Raw genomic sequence first — 15,599 nt, forward strand, 5'->3', positions numbered from 1 at the left:
CTCCAATAAAACAGGGCCTCAGAGTCTGCCAGATGGAGTCCGATGGCCTACACAAGGTACACACTTTCTCAAATCGATATTCTAGGTACTTAACGAAGTACCCCAGGGGGGGGCGATAGAGAGACTTCTTTGAGCGCAAAGGATTAGCGCGTCTCTTCTAATAACGTCGTGGCGAGTATCCGACCGAATATCGATTTGAGAAAGTGTGTACCTAGTGTAGGTCATCGGCCTCCATCTGGCAGACTCTGAGGCCCTGTTTTATTGGAGATTGTTGGGGGACGCCTGAACTTTTGTTGGGAACGTCACCCTGGATTTAGATCTACCATCCCCTGGAGCGGATACTGTGCCTCTCTGTGAAGCATCTTCTTGCCATCTTACATCACCCATGTTTCTCTCTCCTCTGAGGATATGGATATGACTAAATAATGTGATGTGAAGCTGCAGCCTGGAATTCATCTATCAACGAGAAAATTGATAATAAGCACTATGGATAATTATATCTTTTGTATATGGTTGTGAAAAATTATTGAAGAACCTCTTTGTATTTATCTGCGCCCTGACGAAGGATTGGATAACATCGGTCCTGTTCCGAAACGCGCGTCGGCGCTTATTGTTCCTTTGTTCTGTTCTTCCTTTCTGGTTGTATGCCTTTTTTTTTTTAAACGAAGTATATATAGGAATGTTCTTTCTTTCTTCTTTTGTATTGTGTGATTTTGTATATATTGTGGATTGGTATGACTGATGATGGTTTGAGTGAGTGTGATTGGTGATGATATTGAAGTGGTGAGTGGGCAGGCTGCATGTTTTTTCAGTTTGAAATGTAAATAGAGCTTGTGTATTTATCTATGTCTTTATTGTTATTAGATTGGATTTATAAATGAAAAATAATTTTTTCTAAAAAATAAATAGACGTATGATTTCCAAATAAACAAGTCTTGTGTGGGACAATGATTATGTTTTGAATCTTGGATTAGAGCGTTCGCCTTTGTTTATATTTGGACCTAGGGGAGGTTCTCCTGTTCTTGATTTCACCCCAAATAATAATCCACTTTCTTACATGGTTACTATGGTTTTTGTTCGCTTTTAACAGGGTTTTGTGCAGGCATGGCCCGTGCCGGGTGTTATACTGGGGCGGTGACGTCAGGCAGGGGAGGGTCAGGATGGGGGGTTGTAAAATGCGGGATATGGACCATTAGAGGTAAGTACCGATAAAAATAAATAAAACGAATTTAGTTGCCCACGCTGTATCGCCAAATGTGATGCAGCGTGGGCAACAAAATTAGTTTTATTTATTTTTTATCGGTACTTCCCTCTAATGGTCCATATCCCGCATTTTACAACCCACCACCCTGACCCTCCCCTGCCTGACGTCACCGCCCCAGTATAACGCCCAGCACTGGCCGTGCCTGGTAATGTGTATGCATTATCAGAGCCTCTGCTCCTGCCATAGAATGCCAAAGTGGTGGGGAAAGAGTACAGCAGGTTAAAAGGAAAGAGCCCTAAGGAGCGGAGTACGGGATGCCGCCATCCTGTGAAAAAGAGTAAAGTAACAGAGCAACCATAACAACAGATCGCTAAAACAGAATAGCACTTAATGGAGGGGGGAAACTGATTAATCTGGTATTGTTGCTATTCCCATTAACACATTTACTCAGGATTAAGAACTTCTTTGTTTTTGGAGGACCACATTTTTTCCATAAACACATCTTCACCACACTAAAGAACTTCACTGTTTTGGAAGACCAAATTATTGAGGACAATATCACTACGTACAATTATATAAAACTAGAAACCTGCAGATTATACTCTGTTTACAGCTGGAGTCTTAACGCACTGACTAGATGTACAAATACAGCGCTCTCATAGTGGTTGCAAATTATGCACCAACTTTTAGCGCCTCGCTCTGATTTTGCGATTGCAAAATCTCAAATTACAGGGGGACGCAGAACGACCTGCCTAATGAACAGTAATCATGTAGATTGTAAACATTCCCACGGTCTCCGAAATTGCATACACATTGAGGGTGACCTGCAAGGACTATCAAACCACCATGTATGGGTTCCCAAATAGAAAACGTATTCTCTAAAGGAAACAGTGTTACAAAAAAAAAAAGTTTCCCCATTTGAGAAATCTTTAGGGGTGGGGATGAGAAGGCACATTCCCATTTGCAAATCAGATATCACCTCATTTGAGGTGTTGGAAACTGATCAATGGTTTGCACGCACAACTGTGATTGCAACCCACTGATATTTGCCAAACGGAATAGGAATTAGGAAGGGATACCCCTTTCATGCCCCTTCCCAATTATGATTCAGTATGGGCCACTTCTTTCAGACGCATAAAATAGGTTTACTACATACCCAAAATCCATTATATGGTCACAAACTCTTTGGGATTGCAAAATATCTATGCACATCTGGCTCTCGGGCACCAAATATAGCTCGTAAAATATTTCAGTGGGTCAATGTTCCTACTCAAGGAATGTTGCCAAAAGCAACTTTACTTCTCTTCTTTTTATGGTCTGGGTAAAATTCCCACCCCACAAAACACAATGCCAGTGCTATGAATCTGACAATTATGTGGTAACCAGTACAATTCTCAGTGTAAAGCACATAGGTATGTGTGTATTACATGTGGAAAACATGGCTTCAAAGGGGGACTTCACTTTTTCACAAGTGTGGCCCTGACAGGTCAACAATGTGCTCAGGTAAGAAGAGCATGAGGTTTCTTCAGGGTTTTTTGTACACTTTAATATGGACAGTCCTGATGGTAGGCTAGTGCTATTCTTGGAGAAAGAAAGAATGCAGATTTCCCAGGATATTATTGATTCAGCTGAAGATGTGGAGAACATAATTGTGAGTTTATAGGAAAAAACTTCACAGGTAATCGGCAGTAGGAGCGTTGAGTCCTTTCTCCACGTTGACATTCTTCTTGAGCACTGTGGATGCACCTACACAGTACATGGTCCTTCAGGAGCAAATGGCAGGATACACTTTACCAGCACAGCGGCCGAACCCCACCCGGTAACCATCACCCTGACAGAAGCCTAGGAACAAGAGAAACAAAAGCGTATTCAAAATGTTAAATAAAGAAAAAAGGGAAAAATACAAAGACGCAACATGAGATGCTAAATAACAATAGGGGATGAAATATAAGATCCATAGTACAAGCTCCATGGTTATGTGCATCCTATGTAGCTAGGAAGAGGGTGACAGAAGAGGGCAACCATGGTTTGGCGCTCGGTTGACGCTGGTGGTTGTCATGAAGGGCATTCTAAATGGATGGAGGGCATCCATGGGCTGAAATGATATTCCAATGTTCATTAAGGAAAGCAAGAACATTGAAGCGTCGAAGTTGGCAGACTACAACTCAGAGCCTAAGGGCATACCCTAGGGTGAAGGAGACCTGGTAGAGCTGAGGAAAGACAAGTTACAAAACTAGAGGGAGAGATCATGGAATGATGGAACACACCAAAGTCATTGGAAAAAGAGGAAGTCAAGGAGTTAAGGGAAATATAATATCCTGCACCAAAGGAGAAAGGAAATCCTAGGACTGGGGATGCGAAGGACATACCCAGGGCAGTGTCGGAGGAGACCTCGGACAGCCAAAAAGACATCCAATGACAAAGAAGGAGAGGATATTTCAGGGATGAGGCATAGAGAAGACATCCAAAGGCCCCCAGACATCCTAGTTTGTGGGGGAAAAAGAGCAGATCAATGGGTTAATGTGGAAAGAGGAGTCTGTGGGTGATAGAGGAGAGAGCAGGGCCTGCGGTGATAGGGAGACAATGTGGGGGAGAGGAGGGCTCTTGGCTGAAAGAGAGCTACAACACTTTAGAGTCCACAGGAATAGAAGATCTATCTGTGGTGAGATGAACAGTATATTCCATGGTTCACGGAGAGCCTAGTAACAGGATGACCATGGGCCCCTACTTGGCTGAAAGGTAGGCGACAGCCTGATTCGGTCAGTAAAGTCATTATCACGCACCCTCAAGGAGAGAATATCTATAGTGAGGAATATTCTAAAACAACTGTGCACAGAAACAACTGGTTATCAATGGTTTTCCTGATTATGTCCTATGATGGCCTAATTTGTTTCTATGTAACCTAGTAGGAAGCTGGGACTATCTCTGCCACCCAGTGGTGGTTGTCCAGTCATATTTAGAAAAAAACTGCCACATCAGTGGGTATGCTCCAGTACAACTGCTCACACCACCAAACCAGAAGTTGTTTATGTGGGGAGGGGTGGGGAGGGGGAGGGGGGAGATGAGTGCCGCCTGCAATGCCACAACAGCACAAGACTAGTAACCAATTTTTGTTTTTCAAAGACCCTAAGGAAGTATTTGGCTGATCTTTGGACAATGAAAAAGCAATGTCCCCAGAGCGCTGTGATTTTTCTCCGAACAACTTGGGCAAATGTATGTGATTTTACCCAAGACCTTTTGATTTTAATAAAATGATATACATCATGTACTTTATGGGGATTTTACCCAGCCCTCTTCATCCATTGGCCTGCTGTTGTATAATTCACGTGTTCTTCCATCCACTACAGAATATGGTATGGGACAATGGGTCAGTCAACTTCAATCACTGGCCAGCCTCACTCTTGGTGCCAGCATTCTGCTCCTTTCACAAGGAGCACATATAAACACACACAAAGTAGTTCCCTTCAGTGCATAGTAGTCTTATTGAAAAGTGAGCTTTCCGAGACTAAAAACTAATTTTTGCTTTTAGACATTTTTTTTATATTGGTGAAGGCCTGACGCTCCCCATCTATTAGAAAAAGCCATAACAAAACAAGCATTGACAAAGCCAAAAGACTGGCAGCCAATGTAGACCTATTGGTTTTGACAATGTTTGTTTCCTGTCTGGATAACAAAAGGCTAATGGAAATGGGCATTGGAAAGTCTGCATCAAAAAGGGTGGGTTTCCTGCTAAAATGCATCCTGGAGTTTGGGCAGTGGTGAGGCCTTTGCTGATGGCAAAGGAAGCAAGAACACCACCTCTAAAAACAAGCATTTGCAATGCAATTGGTCTCGCCTTTGGGACCTTATAAGTTTTTAGCCATGAAGTAGAAAGTATACCAATTTAGTGATTAAGTAGTTACAGTTTGCATTACAGGCACGAGTAGGAACTGATGAATCACTTCCTAATAAAACGTCTCCACAGTCAAAGAAACGTTTAGAAAGTTCCACCCTCGGCCAGTAAAGACTAAAGCGAAGTGTTATTCTATATATTCCTAGGACTTTTTTCCAGTGAGCGGCACTCCGATTGACAGCACAGCATGTGTTATAATACACGCAGTAAGAGGACTAGAATGACACATGTATATTAACACTTGGCGGACATCTTTCCAATGAAATGTAACTGTTATAGGAAACAGAGCACAAGTGTGCCTATATAAAATAGCAAATCCTTTTAACAAAGTATTATTTTGATGTTTTCTTGTTTTTGAAGGGAAATATTAAATGTGCTTGTACTGGAAAATAAATGATTAATTTTATAACAGTGGCCCAAGATTTCTGCACTTCATTTTTGTATATCAAAGTATATCATTATTTATTCAGTTTACCAAATTCAGTTGTGGACTTTAATATCACAATATAGGACTTCTGTAGCTTCGGACCCTGTATATTCACACTCTGAAATGGCCTACAGGTAGACCCACACTGGAGCTGCAGCGGGATGGTGACTGTAGTTTGAATCATTGCTCTGTGAAGAGGCTCCAGGCAAAGCATGGCAGCTCCACCCACAGTGCCCTACTGATTGGCTTTTTCGAACTGCGCTGAAGTGTGGAGCAAATGAGTGGATCCTGGGGATGAGCAGCGGGGCATTCGAAGAGTAGCTTAGGACAATCCAGCAGATCAGAGCCCGCATAGCAACAGGAACGAGGCGAGGTGATGGGTTTGTGAGCACAATGTGTAAAAAATATAAAAGCGGGCGCTGTGCTAATACAAAGCACGGCGCCTGTGCAGTAATTTAAAAATAATGCTGAAAGCGGACGCTGTGCTAAAATAAAAAGTACGGCACCCATGCATATTTAACATGTGTATGGCGGCACATAGGAGGCGAAAAAACACGTTTCCGAGGAAAGAACATTTTTTATAAAAGCAGGCGCAGTGCTAATACAAAGCACGGCGCCCCTGCAGTAATTTAAAAATAATGATGAAAGTGTGCGCCGTCCCCCTCCAAACCATCCTAGATCGGTCCTTGTGACCTAACAGACGCGGCGGGCCGGTATCCGCACCAGAACGGGAGGCGAAGCAATGGATTCGCCAGCACAATGTGAAACCAGCTGAAGTAGCCCATGTCGTGCCTGCAGTGAGAGAAACTCATTAAACAAAATAGTGCTCCCAGACTAAATAATATGTACAGTGTAACAAGCGAAGTAAACGGGCCAGTAGCGATGGGAGGTTACAAATGAAGACAAGAACTTACTCAGGAGGGACTAACAAGCCAATTACTGAATCAGAAGCCAGCATTTATCAAGGGCAAAGACACACGCCAATGAAAAATATGGCAGAGTGGACAGGGCTTCTCTTCCATACTCCACTACAGCAAGTCTTGCAGAGCAGCGAATGCGCGCTGACTCAGGCTCAACCTAAAAATGCAATCTCCTGACCTCTAAATGAGACAGGATATGTGAGGGATTGTGGGTTGACCAGCCTACAATTTCTAATGGCAGTCCTGTTAACACCAACCTGTAAATGACCGTCCTGTGTGTGTTAGGGAGGGTCGACCAGCAGTACCCTGGAGCTCCCTGTTTTTAATGATGACGTTTTTGCAGGTATGCAAGAGGATATACCTTCCTTTTGGATAGTTACTATATTCATCTAAATATCTTTTAAGAGTAGGCTAGATGCTGCGCATCGTCACAATCTGCACAGGAAAGAAGGAGAAAGATGGACACCAAGGAAGCTAAACCTAGTTGTCTGGAATGATCCTCAACTGGATAATTAGGACTGAGAGTTACTAATCTATCAATTAGACAACCTGCTGAACCCTGCACGGTAACTTCTCTCTGACATGCCCTCTCCCACAGCCGGGCACAGGCACGCTCGTGCACTGAGTTTTGAAATTTGTGCAGTGACATTTAATCAGAAATTTACTTTTCTTCAGTTAAAGACCATACAGCGGCCATGAAGTGCGACAATACATGGCATACAAATGTATTGGCACTCTTTAGGTAAAGGAAGTGCTGTACAGAGTTCTCAAGCATCTTGGATAAATCAACTTGTGGAGTAGGGGGCAGACGCAAAAGAGGCACAGCCTAACATATAAGCGAGAGAAAATCTGCTAGCCACAACATTAGGGTGGTCAGCCTAGTCTCTGGTCTGCCTCACTTCACCTAGGCCGGAGTAGCCCGCAGCCACCAGGTAAATGATGTCTGGGGCAGACGGAAGCACTGCAGCTCGCGACACGAAAACAGCCGAGAACAAGCTATAATTGATGTTTCCATATTCCCTTTCACATGACGGCTAAATATTTTTCTTTTTAAATGATAAAGACTAGGAATGAAAAAGATTTGGCAAAATGAAGTACTGTCCCACCAGCCCTGGCCACCGAAGTGCCCTTTAATTTGAGCACATGTGCAAATGTAAAAAGCTGTCACTTCAGTACCATTGAGCCAAATGCTTCAAGTGGGCTGACCCATTGGCCAAAGAAGTATGCTGCAGTGGGAAAACGTGACTGGTTTTTGGACAGACCAATGATTGAAGAAAGCTGACCCAAACCTCCTAGGTGTATGAATATTTCTAGCCGAAGTTTCCGTCAAACCTGTTATTTGGCAATTCAAATCGGGCCCATGTGACCCTATTTCTGACTATGGAGCTTCTCATTGAGACCAACTGATCTTCTCATACTAAGCTGAAAAAACTGATTAAGCTTACACACCTTTCTTTTTGCTCCTTAGACCTAGACATTTCAGAGTATGAATCCTTGATCTTGGCGAATATATATCGATCTTTCGTCTTCTTGTCTCTCAAGATAATTTCCACATTTTGCCGAATCACAAGCTCAATAGGATGTATACCATTTTGCTCATTTCAGTAAAGCCTTGAGGAAGTCACTTCTGAGTGACAAAACACATGTCGGCTGCCCATTATATCACCTAATTGGATATCGGTCTTGAAGAATTTTTACTATCAAAGTCCTGTAATATTGTACCTAAAATCTCACAAGATGGACTAATCTATGTATCAAAATAATGGACATTAATTCGACAGAATTATCGGTTTGTCTTGGATGTTCTCTTTATGTGCTCACTATTTGAATTATATACCAACTGTTGGTCATTCATGATTCTATAACTAAGGTCATGTTAATAACAACTTTTTTCTCATGGTAACACTTGTTCCCATGAACAACACATAACTGAGTGCCGGGGTATCACTGTGTAGTAAATTCATTTTTGTCTGATCCCTTGGGATCTTGTCATTTGTTGACATCTGTGGTAGTGGGATGTCATTGTTACCTTGATTGGCACCACCTCATTTAAAACAAACACCTCTTCAGTACTTTAACTACTAAATTTGGGAATTCGCAATCCCCTACATTGAATTAGTAGTGCGACAGTCTATGCCACCACTACTGTCTTTCTTGTTTTTATGAATATTTCTATGTAGTTTTAATTTTTTTTATTAAATGAGGCAACATAGAAAGAAACCTAACGCGGTCTTTAGGCCAGATCTAAAAAGGGGATTATTGCTGGACTTGAACAGATGAATATCCAAGGTCATGAAAGGTAAAAGTTGCATCTTCCGGTACAATTTGAAAGGAGTATCACTGTGAATAGAGAGGTAGATACGTTGAAATGGGCTTAAAGAGAGCAGGTGTAAATAGGTACAGACAATAAGATGATAGAACGGTGCCGCCGTGAATGGGTCCGCGGGTATGGACAATACAGGCATAGGAAGATACATCTAGACTGGAGAAAAGTAGCAGCAATTAGAGTCTAGAAATGTATACTGAGGGTATTGTTTGTTTAGACATGCAGCTAGGTACAGGCAGTACCGGTGGAGATAGGAACAGTGAATGGAGATAGGTGCAGATATAGTGGATATAAATATATATTTCCATTCATATAAATAAATGTATACAGACAGCGAGGGCGTATAAGTGTACAGTTAGCAAGAGCATAGCTGAGCGGAGATACCCAAGGGGCAGAAACGTAAAGACAATATAAACGGACTTATAGGTATCACATAAGCAGGCAAAGAATGGAAAAGCGAGGGTGGAGGGGGGTCCAGATAGCGAAGGTGTAGCGGAGTACAAAATGTAGATCATTACAGACATTATGGGTGGAGATCGGTACAGACAGCAACAGTAGAGAAAGAGGTAAGATGAGATGTGCTACCTTCAGAAGACACATTAATGAAGACAAGCACATGGCAGGTGTTAGCGGAAAAAAGTCTCAATGGATGTGTAGACACAGTGGACTGACATTCTGAGAAGTACGGCATGAACTAGCACTCTACAAAATAAATTAAAATAAATAAGTGTCGGTCACCTGTAATGACCACTTCATCGCCATCTTGCAGAAATTTACGTGTGTGCCCATTTCCTAGGTCAATCACTTTGGTTCCTTTCCAGGAGAGCTCTAGCATGGAACCAAAACTGCTTTCATCCTGCAAGAATAAGGTATTTATTAGATCACACCAACATTCAAGGTAATCAAGCTTCATGCACACAGAAACCGGGAGCAGCCCTTTAAAAACACTTATTTTAAACTTTTCTCCAAATGCTCCCAATCTCTCTCCACGATATATTAACTTCCACCACCTCTTGTCATTTCTGTTCTCGTTTACTTCCAAACTTGCTTCAAGGACTTCACCTGAAAAGAATGCTGCACTTTGCTTAATTCTTCAATCATAACTCCCACACACTCGAATTGTGCTCACAAATACACTTAACATGTCCTGTACACTAACTTGGACTACTACCTATCCACAATGTGAATTCCCAGACTCCCCGCGCCAAGATATACAGTTACACACTCACAGTATTACACCCTACACACTCACAGTATTACACCCTACAATCGGATGGTCTGTATCCAGACAACGTCAATGAGGAGCCCCAATACACAAAGATTTATTTACTCATAATCTGGGGTCTTCATCAATTTCAGGCCTTCTTGCCATAAGAAATCTACAATGGGAATGGATTGAGAGGAGCGCTGTATTGTAGGCTTAAAATCGTATAAAAAGCATTCTGACTGAAGGTCAATGCGCCGAGAAGTGCGTTCCAGCAGATCATGTATCCCAACAATATCTGCAGGCAGAGAGTCAGCTGGAGGCGGAGTAGGAGAAGGTGGAGTAGGGGCCACATAGTCGTCCCACTCATCATGGACATCCTGGTCCATTTGCAGTTCCCCCTCCTCTAGTTGCTGGTCGTCGTCATCCTGACTTTGCGAAGAAATTTCCAAGGTTGGCGGAACAGTCTTGCATTTCTGCAACGGTGGTACAACCAGCGATACAGGAGTGGGGTCCTCCTAAACGGGAGACGGCTGAGGAGCAGAATTCACTTCAGGAAATCTCTTATAATAATCGTTCAGCATTAAACAAAGATCAGTAACCAAGGACACTGGAATATTTATGAAGGGTTCTTGAGTTTATTCTTCCTGTTCCTCATAAGGATAGTGCTCCAGAAACGTGTCCAAACGTTGGGAACTGGGACGCCCCCTATCCGAGATAAAATAGTCCCTCTCTAAATACGTTGACAGATCATCCATATTCTCCTCTTCCTCAGAGTCCTGGCTCGTAACCCTGAGTTGTGAAGGACTGTACGCAGGACCACAAGGCCCATCATCTTCAGAGTCCTGAAAATCCAGAAGACGGGTAGGTGGTAGAGGAGAATTTTTTTTAAAGTCCTGCAGAAGGGAAGGCATCGGATTTGAAAGTAGACTCATTTTTTCCCCTCATCGACAGGGTCGTCGACGGTACAACCAACTGCAGCGGTTGAAGAGTCGTCGACCGTGAACGAACCTGCTGGACCGACAACAGAGAAACCCTCACCGACGGAGATGACCTAACCGCAGCCAACAACTGTGACACCACCACTGTTGTAGTCAAAGCAGCCGTCTTGACTGCGTGTAGTAGGCGTCGCTAACGAAACTGTTGAAGGAGCGCCAGTTGCAGTGGAGATGGAGGCTGTAGATGGAGATTTCTTCGTCGACGGAGGCGTCGACGAGTGCTTTCTGTCAGCAGAAGAATCTCTGGAAGGTGAAAGAGGCGTCGACGGAGGAGCAGAACCCCGCCTCTGGTGAGGAAGGACCAGGCTGGTCTTTCTTGGCTTTTTTCTCCTCAATCCGCTCCTTACTTTGAGACCTGGATTTTTTAGCGTCCTTAAGCAATGAGGAAGACCCTTCTTTTCTCTTTCTGGAGGAGGTATGGGGTTTGTCCTTAGCCTCAGAGTCTTTGTAGCCAGAGAAGCAGCCTACCCTCACGGTCCTTGAGAGTTATTGAGGAGAAAGTACAACAGTACTTGCATTCTCTGGGCTTGTGGTTTGGATACAGACAGTAAAGACACTCCTTATATGGGTCCTCAGAATAAAATCTGGACTTTCCACAAGTCTTACAGGGCCTAAACAACCCTTTTTTAGACTGACATTTTGAAGGAAAATAGATACTCACATTCCTGGCCTGCACCTCAGATGAAGTGAAGAGATGAACAGCTAGCTAGAGTTCAAAAGGGCAACAGTAGAAACACTCTGACTGAGCATAGCTCAGGGAGAGTCCCTAACACACGACGTGCAGTAGGAAATCTGAGGTATGGTGGCCCTACAGGGCAAGGAGACTCTATGGTCTTCGCTCTGATTGGCTAGAGTTTGGATGTTTTATAACAATGGTAATAGGTTGGTAAAGACTAGTGAATTCTTATGGGCATTTGAATGTTGAAGTTTTAATACTGATATTTTACTGTTACTGTGGGACTCCCACCATGACGACGGGGAAGATTCAAGCATGTGAATCTATAAAAGATACAATACTGGAGAATGTTTGGTATTATTCATCTATCAAAGTAGCTCTTGATCTCTATTTTACAGGTCTTGGCGGGGTTATTTATACAACAACGTTTACTCAAACCTTACTAGAAGTTTGTTTTTGTTTAGTGTCCCTCGTTTCTGAGTTCTCACACCATAATGTCCTAAAATACATCCTTGTCCCCGCTTTCATCAACACCACAAGCACCACAGCCCTCACCGGATAGGGTTGGCAGCCTCAAGATCAGTCACCACCCAGTGTAAAAGAACATGTTCACAATGTGGGAATCATTTGTAACATCACATAAAACTCAAAATGCGATACTCAATGTGCCGAATACCAGAAATCCAAAGTGAACATACGGTAAACAACCTTTACAACGCAATTTTTACAACGCACTACCATTACAACGCATTTTTTACAACGCAAAAACTTTTACAACGCATACCATTACAACGCATGTTTTTACAACGCTAGTACTTTTACAACGCATGCCATTACAACGTAAGTATTGGTAAGTATATAATTATATTTAATATTTTATATGTTTGTTTTTTTTTACGTTTTCAGTTTTTGGGTAAAGGGGTATTTTTAGGGTTTAGGGTCAGTTTTCAGTTTATGGGTAAAGGGGTATTTTTAGGGTTTAGGGTCAGTTTTCGGGTAAAGGGGTATTTTTAGGGTTCAGGGTCAGTTTTCAGTTTTTGGGTAAAGGGGTATTTTTAGGGTTTAGGGTCAGTTTTCAGTTTTTGGATAAAGGGGTATTTTTAGGGTTCAGGGTCAGTTTTCAGTTTTTGGGTAAAGGGGTATTTTTAGGGTTCAGGGTCAGTTTTCAGTTTTTGGGTACAGGGGTATTTTTAGGGTTCAGGGTCAGTTTTCAGTTTTTGGGTAAAGGGGTATTTTTAGGGTTCAGGGTCAGTTTTCAGTTTTTGGGTAAAGGGGTATTTTTAGGGTTCAGGGTCAGTTTTCATTTTTTGGGTACAGGGGTATTTTTAGGGTTCAGGGACAGTTTTCAGTTTTTGGGTAAAGGGGTATTTTTAGGGTTCAGGGTCAGTTTTCAGTTTTTGGGTACAGGGGTATTTTTAGGGTTCAGGGACAGTTTTGGGTTTATGGGGTACAGGGGTATTTTTAGGGTTTAGGGACAGTTTTGGGTTTTTGGGGTACAGGGGTATTTTTAGGTTTCTGTGTTAATTTGGGTTTTTGGGGTACAGGGGTACAAGGTAAAAAAAATTAAATTAAATAAATTAAATTAAATTTTATTAATTACAATTAATTAAAAAAAAAATATTATATACTTACCAATACTTACGTTGTAATGGCATGCGTTGTAAAAGTACTTGCGTTGTAAAATCATGCGTTGTAATGGTATGCGTTGTAAAAGTTTTTGCGTTGTAAAAAATGCGTTGTAACGGTATGCGTTGTAAAAGTATGCGTTGTAACGTCATACATCCGAACATACTCAAAATGTGGAGCGTGTAGACTGACAATACACCGTGTGTGTATGCAGCTTGAGTGAAATAATACTGATGTATGTCGATGTGTAAGCAGTATGATGGTAGATGCATTTTTTCACTTCTGTGAGTTATTCACAATCAGCGGGCAATCAGCACAAGGTCTTTCCCAGTTCCATTCCAACTCTACAGCCTCTCCCAAATCCTTCCGAGCTCCACGGCGACCGTCTCCATCCCACCTTACCTCTACCCTAGACTCACCGGACCGCTGATGGTTCCTGAGGCCAGGAGATCTCCGGGTCGAATGTTACATCCATTGCTGGTGTGATGGGCCAGCTGCTGCTTCATGGTCCAGTACATGTACTGAGGAGAAAGGAACAGATTGGGTGAATGGGGGAGGGCTGAGAGAGGGAGATGTGTATAGACTCCCAGGATTACATGAGTGAGGAGCATGTTTACTGAAAAGAGTTGGACAAATGAAGAGGGAGAAGGGTGAAAAAAGAAGTGGTAGGATTAGCCAGGAACTGCCCACCTCTTCTCCACTACCCAATATCGGTGTGAAGTCCTACACATACATTCAGTGACCATTTTAGTAGTCTTCAGTGAATACAACTAGGTAGACAGGCTAATGACAAAAAGTCTCAGACTCTGGATGCAACAAAAGGCCAGACTGCCAGCCATGCAACATCTGAAACATGGCAGGTATGTCAGACATGCAGAGAACTGGAATGGAAGATTCACAATTTAAAGATCCCTGTAGAACTCAGGATGTTTCACTTACACAAACAATAGAGTTGTGTGTGACATGTGGTAATTATTCTCAGCCACTGGGCCACAATCCAGTCCATCTTTTTGCCCACTGTGCCACTGTAGACAAGAAGCAAACTTATGCAAATCCGTCTTGGTCTTGGCTCCAATAAAAGAGTTCAGCCCAAACTGCCAGGCCATGTTCCTTCTGAATGGGAACACAAGCAACCCCAGAATGGTCTCAGCCTAACTGGGCCTCCTCAGTGATATGCAACTTGATTCCTAGGGTACAGTGAGCAACAGACTCACTTTGGGGCATACCTGTAGTGCTTATGACATCTCACTAAGAAACACAGCTTAGTGAAGAGGGAAGAACATGGATTACTCTCAGCCCTGGTAAAAGTCTGGGTTACATTCCAGTCCATGTTTGTTCCCACGGTGCCCCTCAAGACAGGAAGCAAACTTATGCAACTCAGCCTTGGTCCTGCTTCTATAGGAAGAGTGAAGCCCAAAGTGACAAGGGCCCAAGGTGCAAGGGGGTCTAAAGGTGCACCCCAGTAATAAAGCCCATCAAGACCTACACCTATCCAACATTGTCAAGAAAGCCTTCTCCAGATGGGAATACAAGCAGTTCGGGCTGGACTATTCCAAATTGGTATGAGGCCAAGTTTGATTTTGCATCCAACTAGTCCCAATCTAGTGTCGCACAGTGACTAAAAATGATGGGCTGGAACGGCCAAGTGAGTAACTACCAGTGGTTGAGATTCATTCCTGCATTCAACCCATCACTTTTTGCTTTTCTAACATAGGCCCAATGGATGCATACAAGAGGTAGAGATGACTAAGACTGTTTCTATGTGCCTGTTCGTTCTTAAATTCTAGAAAAGGATTCATTTACCAAAACATGGTTTTCAAAATCGGATTCTGTGTTTAAGCTGCCTGTGTAAAGTAGGTGATTAATCTCATTTACACTAAGGTCTCATACAACCTTTCCCAGTAGATCTGGTTAAAAGCAGTCTAGCATCATTACAAGCCCAAACAAGTTTTGTTGACTTATCTAAAATATCACAAATCAAAATGGGATCTTTTAGGATTTCCTCAGAGAGGACAGACATATCACAAATAAATCGGTCTAAAATATCGTCTTACTTCTTTGCTCTACTTCCCAATATGTGGTCACTGTGGATAGCATTACAGGCACTACAATAGCTCTTGCAGATCCAGTTAGGATGACCATGCTGGCAGCATGAAATCAAGCACCGCCAAAGCAAACTTGACGAAGGAGCAATAAAAGCAGCACTAATGAACAAACTCTTCTTCCTCTACCATTTTTAGGTCTCGTAGAGAGACCTAATGCCACCCATCCACAAAGCTGACTTTTTACGATCCGGATTTTGACGAGTACATGTGCTCTCGTGCAC

The 15,599-nt window shown here is 42.7% G+C and overlaps 1 protein-coding gene across 1 annotated transcript in view; it reads right to left on the minus strand.

Annotated features, from left to right (window-relative positions):
- Nucleotides 1-2,724: 2,724 nt before the first annotated feature.
- Nucleotides 2,725-15,599, minus strand: part of FAH (fumarylacetoacetate hydrolase) — a 183,846-nt gene continuing 170,971 nt past the window's right edge. Inside the window, exons 12-14 of the mRNA XM_078682934.1 lie at nucleotides 13,693-13,794; nucleotides 9,508-9,625; nucleotides 2,725-3,046 (exon numbers count right to left, since the gene is read on the minus strand). Coding sequence (XP_078539060.1) covers nucleotides 2,970-3,046; nucleotides 9,508-9,625; nucleotides 13,693-13,794 — 297 coding nt within the window. The 3' untranslated portion in view covers nucleotides 2,725-2,969. The remainder of the gene's footprint in view (nucleotides 3,047-9,507; nucleotides 9,626-13,692; nucleotides 13,795-15,599) is intronic.

The sequence above is a fragment of the Lissotriton helveticus genome, chromosome 3_1, assembly GCF_964261635.1.
Source record: "Lissotriton helveticus chromosome 3_1, aLisHel1.1, whole genome shotgun sequence".
Classification (NCBI taxonomy): Eukaryota; Metazoa; Chordata; class Amphibia; order Caudata; family Salamandridae; genus Lissotriton; species Lissotriton helveticus.